This window comes from Haematobia irritans, chromosome 5, assembly GCF_050003625.1.
Source record: "Haematobia irritans isolate KBUSLIRL chromosome 5, ASM5000362v1, whole genome shotgun sequence".
Lineage (NCBI taxonomy): Eukaryota > Metazoa > Arthropoda > Insecta > Diptera > Muscidae > Haematobia > Haematobia irritans.
Genome location: NC_134401.1, coordinates 132,405,147 through 132,423,735, shown reverse-complemented (window position 1 = coordinate 132,423,735; position 18,589 = coordinate 132,405,147). Strand labels below are relative to the sequence as shown.

Below are 18,589 nucleotides of genomic sequence, written 5' to 3'. Positions count from 1 at the left end.
TAATCTCAATGACAAGCCACCGTGGTGCAATGGTTAGCATGCCCGCCTTGCATACACAAGGTCGTGGGTTCGATTCCTGCTTCGACCGAACACCAAAAAGTTTTTCAGCGGTGGATTATCCCACCTCAGTAATGCTGGTGGCATTTCTGAGGGTCTCAAAAATTCCCTAAGTGGTTTCACTGTAATGTGGAACGCCGTTCGGACTCGGCTATAAAAAGGAGGTCCCTTGTCATTGTGCTTTAAGTGTTGCACACGGTTCAGATTTAGGTATAACTTCCAAAAATATCTTTCGCCCGATTTACAGTCATATGATGACAGAAGCCAAAGTTGTACTCCGATTTACATAAAATTTGGAAAAGGGGGTAGAATTAACATTCCTACTATGCATTTTTTTGGATTTTGATTTGGATTTGAAATCGGTTCAGATTTAAATATAGCTTTCATATATATCTCTCGCACGATTACCCAAAAAGCCATAGTTCCACTCCGATGTATGCGAAATTTTGCAGAGATAAACAATCAAGATTTTAGCAATGTGAGCCAAATTTGGTCAAAATCGCATCAGATTTAGACAAAGCCCCCGATTTTGCTACGATGGCCAAAGTAAACACTTTGTAAAATCGCCATTGCCAAGCTGAAAACTTATAAAAATGACTATACCTCTAATACATATCTAACGAATACCATAAATGTAATTTTGCGAAGTTGCCTAAAAATGTCTTTAGATTTAAATATTTCCCATATTTTTTAATAAAATTGTCTTCTACACCAGGGCGTTAGCTAACTTAAATTTTATGTCTATAGATTTTGTAGAAGTCTAACAAATGTAGCCAAGATCGGGTCAGATTTAATTATATGTACATATATGGGAACATAAACCTTTACATATAGCACACAACGAATTTGATATGATATCAAAAATGTAGAACTAAATAGTGCTTCAGGGAACTCCATTGAGGAATTCCCGGTTTCACTCTACGGGGTCTTGACTTCTTAATCCTAAATTCCACCATATTGTGTCATCTGACATGAAAACCACAGTATTAAACTTTGACAATCTGATTGCGAAGCCGCTACACTTAAAGAAATCTCTTGCAGAGCCCACAAATTAATTTTTTCTTGGCGAAAATATTCCAAACGAGTCATTGGCGATATTTTATACTTAATGATAGGAATCTAGGTGATTTCAATTTTAGAAATTTCATTTTAAAGATAATTTTCATTAATTTGGGGCTTACAATTTAATTTCATTTGATTTTTTTAATGACTATATCTCATAAATTACAAATGGTCCTTGACAATGGTCCTCATAGAATTTCTAATGAATGATACAAAATGTCCTTAATTCGCTTACGATTTTTTTGTTATTAATAAAACTATACACATTTGATCTCAACAATTGAACAATGAAGGCCTGCCAGTCACAAGAGAAAGGAATGAAAGTCATTTACGGTAATGGTGATTTATATGTTTTGGCTTTTCTGTTTCGGGGATTTGTGTTCTTGTTGAAGTTTTTTGGTTTGCCTTGAACAGGGTCGTAGATAGGCAAAAATAAAAAAATATGTATTTAATGTTCTCGATGAAATTAGTGAGTGTAGACGCATTGATATGGGTGAATGTCCCTTTAACTCTCACGGGATGTTTATGGTAAGACCCCTCAGGTCTACCCTTAACTACGACCCTGACCTTTACGTTTCGTCAAGGACAAAGTTCTATTGTCTACTCCCTCAACACGAGTAGCACACTCCCTCACAGCCCCAACAAATTTGCCCATTAATTTTATCGATGGAGTATATCATTTGAACAAGAGTATTCATAGCCAAAGTAGTTACTACCTCACCTAATGGGTTACAAACCCCACAAAGAATCGATGGCATCACAATCACGGTTGCCACTCGAGACATAAATAATCTACCAACTACCAAACAAAAATTCTTATTTTTTCAACATTTTATTTCTATGGAAAATTTTGTCAAAATTGTATTTCTATAGAAAATTTTCTCAAAATTGTATTTCTATTGAATTTTTTTCAAAATGTTATTTCTATAGAATATTTTGTCAAAATTTCATTTTATTTGAAAATTTTGTCAAAATGTTATTTCTATAGAATATTTTGTCAACATTTCATTTTATTTCTATGGAAAATTTTGTCAAAATTTTATTTCTATTGAATTTGTTTCAAAATTGTATTTCTATAGAATATTTTGTCAAAATTTCATATCATTAGAAAATTTTGTCAAAATTTTATTTCTATGGAAAATTTTGTCAAAATTTTATTTCTATTGAATTTGTTTCAAAATTGTATTTCTATAGAATATTTTGTCAAAATTTCATATCATTAGAAAATTTTGTCAAAATTTTATTTCTATGGAAAATTTTGTCAAAATTTAATTTCTATAGAAAATGTTCTCAAAATTGTATTTCTATAGAAGATTTTATCAAAATTTAAATAATTCTATTCTAGAAAATTTCTTCAAAATTTTATTAAAATTTTATTTCTATAGAAAATTTTCTCAAAATTGTATTTCTATTGAATTTTGTCACAATTTTATTTCTATGGAAAATTTTGTCAAAATTTTATTTCTATAGAAAATTTTGTCAAAATTTTAATTCTATACAAAATTTTATTAAAATTTTATTTCTATAGAAAATTGTGTCAAAATCTTAATTCAGTACAAAATTTTATTTTTATAGAAAATTTTGTCCAAATTTTATCAAAATTTCATTTTTATAGAAAATTTTGTAAAAATTTTATTTCAATAGAAAATTTTATCAAAATTTTAATTCTATAGACAATTTTTACTTATCTACAATTTTTGGTAGAATTCCACCAAGTGTGGCAACCCTGATCACAATACCAAACATACTCATGTATCCATGAAACCATCTGTAAATGTTAATAGGGGTGGTAATGATAGTGGTTTTGGATTATTTTTTTTTTTTTTCATACAAATTGAGGGGAGTAGATAATCAACAACATCAGGCATAGCCACAACAAACGAAATTATGAAATGTCATAGAGAAAGAAATACTGTGATAGACATATAAGAGGCTAAACAAAGGAATTGAATCGCCCGGGTGTAGGGTAAAACCACTCGATAGTCAACGATGACTACAATCACCAACAAGCAAACAGAATTGGCGATAGAGCTATTTGTACGCAGAGAAAAATTTAAATGAAATTTTACAACAATAATTTAAATCATTCATATCATATCATATCATATCATATCATATCATATCATATCATATCATATCATATCATATCATATCATATCATATCATATCATATCATATCATATCATATCATATCATATCATATCATATCATATCATATCATATCATATCATATCATATCATATCATATCATATCATATCATATCATATCATATCATATCATATCATATCATATCATATCATATCATATCATATCATATCATATCATATCATATCATATCATATCATATCATATCATATCATATCATATCATATCATATCATATCATATCATATCATATCATATCATATCATATCATATCATATCATATCATATCATATCATATCATATCATATCATATCATATCATATCATATCATATCATATATCATATCATATATCATATCATATCATATCATATCATATCATATCATATCATATCATATCATATCATATCATATCATATCATATCATATCATATCATATCATATCATATCATATCATATCATATCATATCATATCATATCATATCATATCATATCATATATCATATATCATATATCATATCATATCATATCATATCATATCATATCATATCATATCATATCATATCATATCATATCATATCATATCATATCATATCATATCATATCATATCATATCATATCATATCATATCATATCATATCATATCATATCATATCATATCATATCATATCATATCATATCATATCATATCATATCATATCATATCATATCATATCATATCATATCATATCATATCATATCATATCATATCATATCATATCATATCATATCATATCATATCATATCATATCAGTATTTCTTTTTATAAAATGTATGTTTTTTTTTTGTGATTACAAAGTTTATTCCAAGTGTAAACAATCCAACTAAATGGGATGACAAGCGTCAAATCGGTTTATTAACCAGCATTCCATAAGCGACGTTTTGGATTTCCATGGTTGAACTCATGTATTCAGTTTTTTGTTCCAGCCATCAGACAGCTTGCTCTTCTCGGCATATCGTAGATGTAAACGACAGTCTGACATCTAGGCAGTCAGACACTCAGTCGGTCTGACTAAATGCCTTTCGTACATAGAAAAAAGTGACATTTTTCTTTACAAAAATTTTCTTGGATTATTTTCGTTTTTTTTTGTAATTGCATTTGTTGTTTTGTTTTTGATTATTTTCGTTCATAAATTTTCTACACCACATGTTATGATGGTTGGTTTGATTTCGTTTGGTCGTATGGATGGTTTATTCGAGTTAAGTTAGTTAAACGATTGTTGTTGTCATTGTGTGAACAAGAAAAAATCTGAAGAGAATAAAAAAGCCGCAAAAAAGGAAAATTTTTGTGCTTTAGGCATACAAGAGCAGCACAGGCAAAAACAGCAGTTGCTGCTGCTGCTTCAACAAGAACAAGAATAGCAACAACATTATCACTAACATCCGTCCAGCGTATCAAAGCGCAAAACGTAGACGAATAACGCCACAGAAATCTCCAGTTGCCAAAGACAAGACGAGGCTCTGCAAGTCGCTAGATATTTTGTTTTTCTTTTTTTTTTGTATACCAAACGCCGCAAGTGTTCTCAACAAAAATACGAAAATTTCGCTGGCATCATGATTAATGATTCATTTCAATTTTCTTGTAAATATCTTAAAAAGTTACAAAATTAAAAAAAAAACATTAAATTTATTTACTTGTTAACAACTATTTCGCTAAAATATTCAAAACAAATTCTGTTTTCTTTTAAAATTTCCTCATCAGCTGACGACGATTCGGATAATTGTCCCCACGATTTTGAAGGTGGTGGTTCGGATCTTGAATACGGTTTATCCGATTTAAATGGTTTGCAACTAAACTCGTTCAGTGGTGGCATGCAATCAGAGATACAGGTAAGATTCCATATATTTCATTTTGTCCTTTGGTATTAAATTTATTTTTTTACAAAATTATATAAACTTTGACTTTCTACGTGAAGACTACCAACAAGAAGACCAGGCGTAATTTCCTCTTCTGTTGGCTATCGACATTTGTATTAAAACAACTTTGTTATGTCAATCTTTATTTTGGTTGACATATGAAGAGAGAGATAGTGTGTGAGTGCGAGTGTGGGAGTAAGAGTTAGTGCAGAGTTAAGCACAAAAGCTTTTCATTTCTCTCCCAATGCAAGAAACGCCATACTAGCAGTCTACTTTGAGTGTGTATGTGTGTGAGTGAATTATTTTCCATGCTTTGAGAGTAAATGAACTTACATTCACAATATCTCCCTCATTTGAAGTGTATGCATCTTTTTATCGATTTTCCAATGTAACAGCTGTCGGAAATACCAAACCAAAATATGGCGTTGCCAATCGCATCAAAGCGAAAGGAACTAATACAAATGGCGGAAATAATATTTCAAAATTAGGAAAATGAATTTTCAGGCGGTATTTGAAATTTGAATTTTTTAATAGTGCTGGGAATTTCTAATTGCCCCAATATACGGGTTTTTATACCATTTTATATCGTGAACATCTACACTGAAAAAACAGTGAACCTACCAGAAAGAAAACAATTGGTTAATATTAGAAAAATTAGATTATTTTTAGAAAAGTTTAACTAAACAGTATTGCAAGTGCTGTCCTCACGCGGATATCACAAAAATAAGTAAATATTTTCCGACAAATTCAAGAAAGTTTATTAGGCATAATTAATTTTTTTCACTTGTTAAGAAAATTTTATAGTTTGAAGGAAAAAATTGGAGTTCAAAATTGCGAAGTTCAAGATGGGCTCATTATTGGTAAAATTTACAAATTTTAAGAAATTCTGAACTATTTTGTGGGAGACACGAATTTATTCAATCTTTATGTTTCATTTGTGCATAATTTTTGCCTCTGTTTTATGGCGATTTCGATTGGGAAAAATTCTCGAAATTGATTGCCACATATGAAGGACACTGTCATAAATTTTGGTTCCTGTACCCCTCAAAATGTTATGAATTAATAATAACTTTGGAATGACACTATCATTTGGGCGAAAACACAATGAGGGAAAAAGTAGTGTAACACCAAGGCAACATTTTTTTTGCGAAACGAAAACGCCCTTAGTTAATTTAACTAACGTACGCAAAAAATATTAAAATCATCAAAACTTTCTTAAAACGTAATAATTCCATGAACTAAAAGATAATTATATTGGCTTTAGTGAAATATAGGGTTCACGTTTTTGGAGTGTATATGTAGTTTTTGTAAGTGTGTGGTATGATTATCTTTCATTTAGACGGCATAATCGATACAACTTCCCGAGTAGGGTTCAAGATTATTCAAAGTTGTCTGCTACGGCTGTGAATATTGATGGACAGGAAAAGTCGGCGAAGTCGCTCAGATAATTGAATCGCTATGTGGTTTGACCCGATCGGTGGATAAAAACTGGTTGCTGAGGTGTGGTTTGACCCGATCGGTGGATAAAAACTGGATGCTGAGGTGGCAAGGCCGGATGGTCTTGACGACAAAAAAAGTGGACTGAACCCACCATACACTATCTTTTAGATCATACTTGAGTCAAAGCAAAAATCTTTGAAATCCTTACAATCGGCATTACTAACACAACTTCGCCTTTGCGGCGATTGTGGACATTAACCGTAACGGTTCGCGCCTTAGTTGACTGGTTTTACATGGGGGAGGTTGGGCATCTACGTGCGCGTGACACTAAAAAGTTGTGAATGAAATTTAAACTAAATCTTGTAAATGGGACTAAACAAAAATATGTCGAGCGTGAACTTGAATCACGCTCACGATAAAGGGTGATACGGTCAAGGGAAAACGCGTGTAAATCGGTGAAATCGTTTATTTAAAAAATCAAATTAAATTTCTTTTCAAAGTTCAATTAGTATAAAATTCAGGAAAGATATTCATTTAGGCTTTCGCTTTTCCAAATCCGAATTGCCGGGCCTCACGCTTGACACCTGCCATCAGATTTTGTACAGCCACCTTGTCCACCTTCTTCGCCGCAGAAAGCCAGTTTGACTTGAACTGCTGCTCGTCCTTAGCAGTTTTTTGGTCTTCTTTAAGTTCCGCTTGACAATAGCCCAGTATTTCTCAATTGGGCGGAGCTCTGGCGTGTTGGGAGGGTTCTTGTCCTTGGGAACCACCTGCACGCTGTTGGCGGCGTACCACTCCATGGCCTTTTTACCGTAATGGCAAGATGCCAAATCCGGCCAAAATAGTACGGAACAACCGTGTTTCTTCAGGAAAGGCATCAGACGTTTATTCAAACACTCTTTCACGTAAATTTCTTGATTGACAGTCCCGGAAGCTATGAAAATGCTGCTTTTCAAGCCACAGGTACAGATGGCTTGCCAAACCAGATATTTCTTTGCGAACTTTGACAGTTTTATGTGCTTGAAAATATCTGCTACCTTTCCCCTTCCTATTGCCGTATAAAACTCCTGTCCCGGAAGCTGCTTGTAGTCGGCTTTGGCGTAGGTTTCGTCGTCCATTACCACGCAGTCAAACTTCTTCAGCATCGTCGTGTACAGCCTCCGGGATCGCGCTTTGGCTGTCGTATTTTGTTTATCATCGCGATTTGGAGTCACTACCTTCTTGTAAGTCGATAGTCCGGCTCGTTTTTTGGGCTCGATGCACGGTTGTAGACGATACACCCAGTTTATTTGCGGCATCTCGGAGAGAGAGGTTAGGGTTTCGCTTGAAACTACCGGCAACTCTCTTTGTCGTCTCAGCGGCTTCCGGTTTTCGATTTCCCCCCGATCGAGACTTCCTGGCTGTCGACAAACGTTCCCCAAACACTTTAATTACATTTGTAACGGTTGATTTGGCAACTTTTAGCGATTTTGCCAGCTTTGCGTGCGAGTAGCTCGGATTTTCGCGATGCGCGAGCAAAATTTTGATACGCTGCTCTTCTTGCTTGGACGGCATTTTGACAGCTGAAGAGTGAATTCCAAAATCAAAATAGGAGCAAAATGCTACACACACACACCTTCAAAATGAGGGGTGTTCAGGTTTTTTAAATGCAAAATTGAAAGAAATACGTCAAGTTTATATTGACCAAATTTTGACCGTATCACCCTTTAATATTCACACGCACAATAAAATCCACGTTCATGAACCAATTCACGCTCACGATAAAATTCACGTTCACTATAAAAAAAGCACACTCACGAGTGAAATTTCACTCACGCACACCTCTAATTAACATGCGGGCCATTATGGTCTATATCTTACCAAAAACTAGATTATTTCCCCTTTTGCTTTAACCAAATTTTATTACATATTTTCCTCATTTTTCTCTTTTTTTTTCAAGGCCGATTTGGATCGCCAACATTTGTTGGGCGACAGAACACGCAATGGTGTCTACGAAAGTGTTGTCGCCGATGGCATTGAGGGCTTGGAACATCAAGAAAGGTATGTCTTGTTTCTATTCTATGTTATTTCTATGTTTCCTTGTGATTATCACTTGGTACCCATCTCAAATTTGTTAATTCCCTAAATGCGGACATTTATTTAAATGTCATGACAATGTGGATATGGTGAAATGTAAGACAAGATTTTAACAAAACTACGTCAGAGTGTAAGAGACCAGTAGCACTGGAAAATTGTCTTCTTTAATGCAAAAGCATAGCGTGAAATGCATTTTTTTATTGTGATAGCTTTGAGGTAGTATCACATTTGCTTCTGATATTGTTTACAAATTGGATGTAACAAATATTAAAGTTTTTTTTTAATCAAAGTTTAGTTTGTGTGTTGTTAAATGTCATGTTAAATAGAGAACTAAATGAGGTACAATTAACACCTATAGCAAGACTCAAATAATTCGAAGATGAGTAATTTTTCGAGCTATGAAGATTTTAAAAAGGCGGAACAAAAAAAAATTTAATTGAAAGCAGCTAAACGAAATGTTATAAAACGAAATGTAAAGAGCAAAATTATATTCTGATAATTGGTTGATAGTTTAGAAAATTTTCTTACTACAGAAAATTTTGTCAAAATATTATTTCTTTAGAAAATTTTGTCAAAATTGTATTTCTATAGAAAAATTTTCCAAAATTTTATTTCTATAGAAAAAATTTGTCAACATTTTATTTCTGTAGAAAATTTTGTCGAAATGTTATTCTCAAAGAAAATTTTGTCAATATTTTATTTCTATAGAAAATTTTTTAAAAATTTCATTTCTATAGAAAATTTTGCAAAAAATTTATTTCTTTAAAAAATTTTGTCAAAAATGTATTTCTATAGAAAATTTTGTCAAAATTATATTTCTATAGAAAATTTTGTAAAAATATTATTTCTGTAGAAAATTTTGTCAAAATTTTATTTCTATAGAAAATTTTGTAAAGATTTTATTTTTATAGACAATTTTATTTCTAGTGAAAATTTTGTCAAAAAATTTTATTCTATAACAAATGTTGTCAAGTTTTTATTTCTATAGAAAATTTTGTAAAAATTTTATTTCTAGAGAAAATTTAGTCAAAATTTTATTTCTGTAGAAAATTTTGCTAAAATTTTATTTCTACAAAGAGTTTTGCCAAAATTTTATTTCTACAGAAAATTTTATCAATATTTTATTTCTATAGAAAATTTTGTCAAAAAATTATTTCAACAGAAAATTTTGTCAAATTTTTATTTTAATTTTGTCAACATTTACTTCTATCAAATATTTTGTTGAAATTTTATTTCTATAGAAAATTTTGTCAAAATTTTATTTCTTTCGAACATTTTGTCAAAATTTTATTTCAATAGAATATTTTGTCAAAACTTTATTTCTATCGGAAATTTTGTCAAATTTTTATTTCAATTTTGTCAACATTTACTTCTATCAAATATTTTGTTGAAATTTTATTTCTACAGAAAGTTTTGCCAAAATTTTAACCAACTTAGGAAACGAATGTTTGTCAAATCTCTTTTGGACAAAGCCCTATAGACTGCAAGATGGTTGGATGGACGCACGTTTCGGAATTACCACATTCCTCAGCAGAATCCTCTACTTGCGGCAAAACTATCAACCAATTATCAGAATAAATTCAGGCAGTTCATTAAACCCAACAATGGACCTTTTTTCGGAAGGTTCAAGTGTGGTTCATTGTTGGGTTTAATGAAATGCCTGAATTTATTCTGGTAATTGGTTGATAGTTTTGCTGCAAGTAGAGGATGCTGATGAGGAATGTGGTAATTCCGAAACGTGCGTCCATCCAACCATCTTGCAGTCTATAGGGCTTTGCCCAAATAAATTTGACAAACATTCTTTTCCTCTGTTGGTTAAGCTACACTTGTAGTTTAGTCAATGTATGGTTTTAAGCTGAAATCAAAAAAAAAAAAAAAAACAACAACAATAATATTTTATTTCTATAGAAAATTTTGTCAAAAATTTATTTCTACAGAAAATATTGTCAAATTTTTATTTCAATTTTGCCAACATTTATTTCTATCAAATATTTTGTTGAAATTTTATTTCTACAGAAAGTTTTGCCAAAATTTTATTTCTACAGAAAGTTTTATCAATATTTTATTTCTATAGAACATTTTGTCAAAAATTTATTATTTTGTCAACATTTACTTCTATCAAATATTTTGTTGAAATTTTATTTCTACAGAAAATTTTGTCAAAATTTTATTTCTATAGAAAATTTTTTCAACATTTTATTTCGTTAGAACATTTTGTCAAAATGTAATTTCTACGGATTATTTTGTCAAAATGTTATTTCTATAGAAAATTTTGTCAAAATTTTATTTCTATAGAAAATTTCGTCAACATTTTATTTCTATAGAAAATTTTGTCAAAATTTATTTCTATAGAAAATTTTGGCAAAATTTTATTTCTATAGAAAATTTTGTCAAAATTTTATTTCTATAAAAATTTTTGTCAAAATTTTATTTCTATATTTTTTATTTCTATATACTCTTGTAGTTTAGTCATCAATATGGTTTTAAAGCTGAGTTCAAAATAACAAATAAAATATTATTACTATAGAATATTTTATCAATATTTTATTTCTTCACAAAATTTTACCAACAATTTTATATCTATAGTAAATTTTGTCAAAAATTTTAATTCTATAGAAAATTTTGTCATGATTTTACTTTTATAGGAAATTTTGTAAAAATTTTATTTCTAGAGAAAATATAGTCAACATTTTTTTTCTATAGAAAATTTTGTCAAAAAAAAATTTTTTTATAGAAAATTTTGTCAAAATGTTATTTCTATAGAAAATTTTGTCAAAATGTTATTTCTATAGAAAATTTTTTCAAAATGTTATTTCTATAGAGTATTATGTGTCAAAGCTTTTATTTCTTTAAAAGATTTTGTCAAACATGTATTTCTATAGAAAATTTTGCCAAAATTTTTATTTCTTTAAAAAATGTTGTCAAAAATGTATTTCTATAGAAAATTTTGCCAAAATTCTACTTCTATAGAACATTTTTTCTATAGAAAATTTTGTCAAAAATTTAATTCTATAGAAAATTTTGTCAAAATTTTATTTCTATAAAAAATTTTGCTAAAATTTTATTTCTACAGAAAATTTTGCAAAATTTTATTTCTACAGTAAATTTTGTCAAAGTTTTATTTCAATTTTGTCAACATTTACTTCTCTCAAATATTTTGTTGAAATTTTATTTCTACAGAAAATTTTGTCAACAGTTTATTTCTATAGAAAATTTTGTCAAAATTTTATTTCTTTAGAACATTTTGTCATGATTTTATTTTTATAGAAAATTTTGTAAAAATGTTATTTCTAGAGAAAATATAGTCAATATTTTATTTCTATAGAAAATTTTGTCAAAAATTTATTTTTTATAGAAAATTTTGTCAAAATTTTATTTCTATTGAAAATTTTGTTAAAATTTTATTGTTATTTTGGCAAAATGTTATTTCTATAGTGTATTATGTGTCAAAATTTTTATTTCTATAAAAAATTTTATCAAAAATGTATTTCTATAGAAAATTTTGCCAACATTTTTATTTCTTTAAAAAATGTTGTCAAAAATTTATTTCTATAGTAAATTTTGCAATAATTCTATTTCTATAGAAAATTTTATTTATATAGAAAATGTTGCCAAAATTTTATTTCTATAGAAACTTTTGCTAAAATTTTATTTCTACAGAAAATTTTATCAAATATAGAAAATTTTGTCAAAAATTCCACAGAAAATTTTGTCAAATTTTTATTTCAATTTTGTCAACATTTACTTCTATCAAATATTTTGTTGAAATTTTAATTTCTACAGAAAATTTTGTCAAAATTTTTTTTCTATAGAAAATTTTGTCAAAATTTTATTTCTTTAGAACATTTTGTCAAAATTTTATTTCTATAAAAAATTTTGTCAAAATTTTATTTCTTTAGAACATATTGTCAAAATTTTATTTCTATAGAATATTTTGTCAAAATTTTATTTCTTTGGAAAATTTTATCAATATTTTATTTCTTTAGAAAATTTTGTCAAGAATTTTATGTCTATAGTAAATTTTGTCAAAAATTGATAATTGATAAATAAATGTGTTTGATATTAGGCCATAATTTTTTCCTTGGATGTTTGGGTTTTTTATACAAAATATTTATACAAAAAAGTGTTACTTGTCATTGGCCTACATTCGGTGAAGAATTCTGCTATCAAATTTATTATCTTCATGCAACTAATAAAACAAAAAGAGGTCAAAGTCAAATTTTCATAATTCTAGTTCTTCCTAAACGTAGCAATTATTGAATTTAATTTTTAAGTAAATTTCATGCAAAACAAAAACTATATCCGTTTTTATAAAAGCTCGAAAAAATCCAATTAACTCTTTAGTCATGCAAAACTCACATCTAATCAATTAACTGACCTTTGGTAATTTTCACAAAAACAAAACAAAAATAAATTCTCCAAAATTACATTCGCAATTTAAGAACAATTAATCATTTAAATGCTTAGTTACAAATAGGAAATCTTATTTAAGCACACAAAAGGAAACGGAAATGTAAAACTTTAAGTACACTGGCCAAGAATAATGGTTACTAGTGTCAAATGTCAATTTAAATAAAACTTTCGAAATGCATTGAAATATGACACAGAAATGTAGAAATTTTTCAATAGTCATCATCTGAAATGTCACAGAGAAAAAGAGAGGGAGTGAGTGAGTGAGTTAAAGGAAATGAGAGCTCTTGAACGATTACAGTCGTATTGTACATAACTTTGAGTACCATTGTTCCCCCCTCCCTCAGCCTTCTCAGCCTTCTCATCCTATTTCCTTTCTTTTATAACTGCTATTGACTGTCTGGCGACAGAGTATCGGCTAAAGTTCACATTGCATTTTTCTACTATGAATCCAAAACAACGATAGCAACTCATCCTGGCCCTCTTTTGAATGTGCGTCTAATGACGTCAACACTCGACAGGATACATGGTGTTCATGTTCACTTGCTATCGTCATTGTGGAAAGTTTATGACCTCAATGGTAACTCGCCGGCCTTTGGCACAAGTCATTCCATTTCTATATAATTTTGTTCATGTCCATACAAATAACATTGTTTCAAGTAAGGAATTGTTATTTAGAGTTTATTTATAGTAAATTTTAATACAAGGAGTTGGGGGCTCATTCGTGGCTTATTATAGACCAAAAGTTAACTAAAAATAGCTATGGAAGAATTCAATTTGATTTGATCTTTAATAACAAAATAACGTATCAACATTGAGTCACTGCAAATGCAGATGGTGAGTAATCGGCAAATGATGAAAATTTTATTTTCTACATTACCCAAAATATAAATGACCATAAATAGAATACTAACATTTTCCGAAAATAATATAAACAAACAGAAATACTGATATTTACCCGAAATGAATCAGATGTATATTGGAAATATCTTTTCAACGTCATAGATCAAGCGTTTAGTTTTTGGTATGGGACAGTTAGATTTCCGGCTTTTCATTTAGGAAAGGCCCAAGAAGGATTGATATTACGTAGAATAAATTATTAGAATCAATTCATTTCAATTGCTTTTTAAAATCAATTTAATTGATTTAGTTATTTTTTGTTTTGTTGAATTAAATTAAATTTTATTTCTATAGAAACTTTTGTCAAAATTTTATTTCTAAAGAAAATTTTGTCAAAATTTTATTTCTAAAGAAAATTTTGTCAAAATTTTATTTCTAACGAAAATTTTGTCAAAATTTTATTTCTATAGAAAATTTTGCAAAATTTTATTTCTATAGAAAATTTAGTCAACATTTTATTTCTATAGAAAATGTTGTCAAAATTTTATTTCTATAGAAAATTTTGTCAAAAATTTTATTTCTATCGAAAATTTTGTCAAAATTTTATTTCTATATTAAATTTTGTTAAATTTTTTTTTCTATAGAAAATTTTATCAAAATTTTATTTTTTAGAAAATTTTGTCAAAATTTTATTTCTATAGAAAATTTTATCAAAATCTTATTTCTATTGAAAATTTTGTCAAAATTTTATTTCTATAGAAAATTCTGTCAAAATTTTATTTCTATTGAAAATTTTGTGAAAATTTTATTTCTAAAGAGAATTTTGTCAAAATTTTATTTCTATAGAAAATTTTGTCAAAAATTTTATTTCTATAGAAAATTTTGTCAAAATTTTATTTCTATAGAAATTTTTGTCAAAATTTTATTTCTATAGAAAATTTTGTGAAAATTTTATTTCTATAGAAAATTTTGTCAAAATTTTATTTCTGTAGAAAATTTTGTCAAAATTTTATTTCTATAGAAAATTTTGTCAATAATGTTATTTCTATAGAAAATTTTGCCAAAATTTTATTTCTATAGAAAATTTTGTCAAAATTTTATTTCTATAGAAAATTTTGTCAACATTTTATTTCTATAGAAAATTTTGACAAAATTTTATTTCTATAGAAAATTTTGTCCAAAATTTTATTTCTATAGAAAATTTTAACAAAATTTTATTTCTATAGAAAATTTTGTCAAAATATTATTTCTATAGAAAATTTTGTCAAAATTTTATTTCTATAGAAAATTTTGTCAACATTTTATTTATATAGAAAATTTTGTCAAAATTTTATCTTTATAGAAATTTTTATCAAAATTTAATGTCTATAGAAAATTTTGTCAAAATTTTATTTCTATAGAAAATGTTGTCAAAATGTTATTTCTATAGAAAATTTTGACAAAATTTTATTTCTATTGACAATTTTGCCAAATTTTATTTCTATAGAAAATTGTGTCAAAAATTTATTTTTATAGAAAATTTTGTCAAAAATTTTATTTCTATAGAAAATTTTGTCAAAAATTGTATTTCTATAGAAAATTTTGTCAAAATTTTATTTCTATAGAAAATTTTGTCAAAATTTTATTTCTATAGAAAATTTTGTCAAAATTTTATTTCTATAGAAAATTTTGTCAAAATTTTATTTCTATAGAAAATTTTGTCAAAATTTTATTTCTATAGAAAGTTTTATCAAAATTTTATTTCTATAGAAATTTTTGTCAAAATTTTATTTCTATAGAAAATTTTGTCAAAATTTTATTTCTATAGAAAATGTTGTCAAAATGTTATTTCTATAGAAAATTTTGACAAAATTTTATTTCTATTGACAATTTTGCCAAATTTTATTTCTATAGAAAATTGTGTCAAAAATTTTATTTTTATAGAAAATTTTGTCAAAAATTTTATTTCTATAGAAAATTTTGTCAAAAATTGTATTTCTATAGAAAATTTTATTTCTATAGAAAATTTTGTCAAAATTTTATTTCTATAGAAAATTTTGTCAAAATTTTATTTCTATAGAAAATTTTGTCAAAATTTTATTTCTATAGAAAATTTTGTCAAAATTTTATTTCTATATAAAATTTTGTCAAAAATTTTATTTCTATAGAAAATTTTGTCAAAAATTTTATTTCTATAGAAAATTTTACCAAAATTGTATTTCTATATCAAATTTTGTCAAAATGTTATTTCTATAGAAAATTGTGACAAAATGTTATTTCTATAGAACATTTTGTCAAAATTTTATTTCTATAGAAAATTTTGTCAACATTTTATTTCTATAGAAAATTTTGTCAAAAATTTTACTTCTATAGAACATTTAGCCAAAAATTTTATTTCTATAGAAAATTTTCTCAAAATTTTATTTCTATAGAAAATTTTGTCGAAACTTTATTTCTATAGAAAATTTTGTGAAAATTTTATTTCTATCGAAAATTTTGTCAAAATGTTATTTCTATAGAAATTTTTGTCAAAATGTTATTTCTATAGAAATTTTTGTCAAAATGTTATTTCTATAGAAAATTTTGTCAAAATTTTATTTCTATAGAAAATTTTGTCAAAATTTTATTTCTATAGAAAATTTTGTCAAAATTTTATTTCTATAGAAAATTTTGTCAAAATTTTATTTCTATATAAAATTTTGTCAAAAATTTTATTTCTATAGAAAATTTTGTCAAAAATTTTATTTCTATAGAAAATTTTACCAAAATTGTATTTCTATATCAAATTTTGTCAAAATGTTATTTCTATAGAAAATTGTGACAAAATGTTATTTCTATAGAACATTTTGTCAAAATTTTATTTGTATAGAAAATTTTGTCAACATTTTATTTCTATAGAAAATTTTGTCAAAAATTTTACTTCTATAGAACATTTAGCCAAAAATTTTATTTCTATAGAAAATTTTCTCAAAATTTTATTTCTATAGAAATTTTTGTCAACATTTTATTTCTATAGAAAATTTTGTCATAATTTTATTTCTATAGAAAATTTTGTCAAAAATTTTATTTCTATAGAAAATTTTGCCAAAATTTTATTTCTATAGAAAATTTTGTCGAAACTTTATTTCTATAGAAAATTTTGTGAAAATTTTATTTCTATCGAAAATTTTGTCAAAATGTTATTTCTATAGAAATTTTTGTCAAAATGTTATTTCTATAGAAATTTTTGTCAAAATGTTATTTCTATAGAAAATTTTGTCAAAATTTTATTTCTATAGAAAATTTTGTCAAAATTTTATTTCTATAGAAAATTTTGTGAAAATTTTATTTTTATAGAAAATTTTGTCAAAATTTTATTTCTATAGAAAATTTTGTCAAAATTTTATTTCTATAGAAAATTTTGTTAAAATTTTATTTCTATAGAAAATTTTGTCAAAATTTTATTTTTATAGAATTTTTGTCAAAATTTTATTTCTAGAGAAAATTTTGTCAAAATTTTAATTTTTATAGAAAATTTTGTCAAAATTTTATTTCTATAAAAATTTTTGTCAAAATTTTATTTCTATAGAAACTGTTGTGAAAATTTTGTCAAAATGTTATTTCTATAGAAAATTTTTTCAAAATTTTATTTCTATAGAAAGTTTTATCAAAATTTTATTTCTATAGAAATTTTTGTCAAAATTTTATTTCTATAGAAAATTTTATCAAAATTTTATTTCTATAGAAAATTTTATCAAAATTTTATTTCTATAGAAAATTTTGTCAAAATTTTATTTCTATAGAAAATTTTGTGAAAATTTTATTTCTATAGAAAATTTTGTCAAAATTTTATTTCTATAGAAAATTTTTTCAAAATTTTATTTCTATAGAAAATTTTGTCAAAATTTTATTTCTATATATATTAAATATTCTATAGAAAATTAAAATTAAATTTTTAACAAGAAAAAATTTTACAATTTCCTTTTTTTTGCTGAATATGGCATGACTTACACATCCAAAAGATTGCCAATTGACGCAATGTGCTACCGATTACTATATATAATTCAAAATAATTGAGGGCAGGCAGTTAACCAGAAAATACACTTATTTTTCTTGCTTCTCGAGGTAAAATGAAACATTTGGAATATGAATCACAGGATGTTGGTCCACAACGTAGTCAATGTAGTTCATGAGTCCATTGGCTTTTGAAAACAGAGATGAATGATGACTATCAACCTCAAACAATAAAAACAAATAATTTCATTTTAAAGGAATACGTTGTGGTATATTCGAACTCTTCGGAGAAGTGTCTTCGCCATAAAAATATATATGTTTATATTTATGATAGCAAAGCCAAATTTTGGTTCAATTCTGAACAAAAAACCTTTGGAATCAAATCTATGACTTCAAACGAGTGAAAAGGCGTTCAAAATGGTGGAAAAATATATAAGAGAATAGGTCCTGATAGAGAAAAAAAACTAAATTTCATATATGCAATACCAGGCATGTAAGGGTTAAAGCTAGTAAGTAAAGGTTAGTTCGTATTTCCATATTGGTTCGAATCGTGGGATCGATTCGCTATCGACCTTTTATAAACCAAACACTTTCGATCATGAAAGTTAGACAAATCGACTTTTTTCATATTTCCAAATCGAATTTTCATATTGGCTAAAAAGGAACAATCGTTTTTAGAGTTTGCCACAACCG

At 26.7% G+C, this 18,589-nt stretch overlaps 1 protein-coding gene across 2 annotated transcripts in view; it reads left to right on the top strand.

Annotated features, from left to right (window-relative positions):
• Positions 1-18,589, top strand: part of Gdap2 (ganglioside induced differentiation associated protein 2) — a 266,573-nt gene that overhangs the window by 187,642 nt on the left and 60,342 nt on the right. The window contains exons 1-3 of one of the 2 annotated variants that reach the window (XM_075312431.1): positions 4,512-4,883; positions 5,004-5,131; positions 8,538-8,638. In XM_075312431.1, the coding sequence (XP_075168546.1) occupies positions 4,856-4,883; positions 5,004-5,131; positions 8,538-8,638 (257 nt within the window). In that variant the 5' untranslated portion in view covers positions 4,512-4,855. Of the gene's footprint in view, positions 1-4,511; positions 4,884-5,003; positions 5,132-8,537; positions 8,639-18,589 lie in introns of those variants that run through there. The other variant, XM_075312430.1, reaches the window with a different exon arrangement.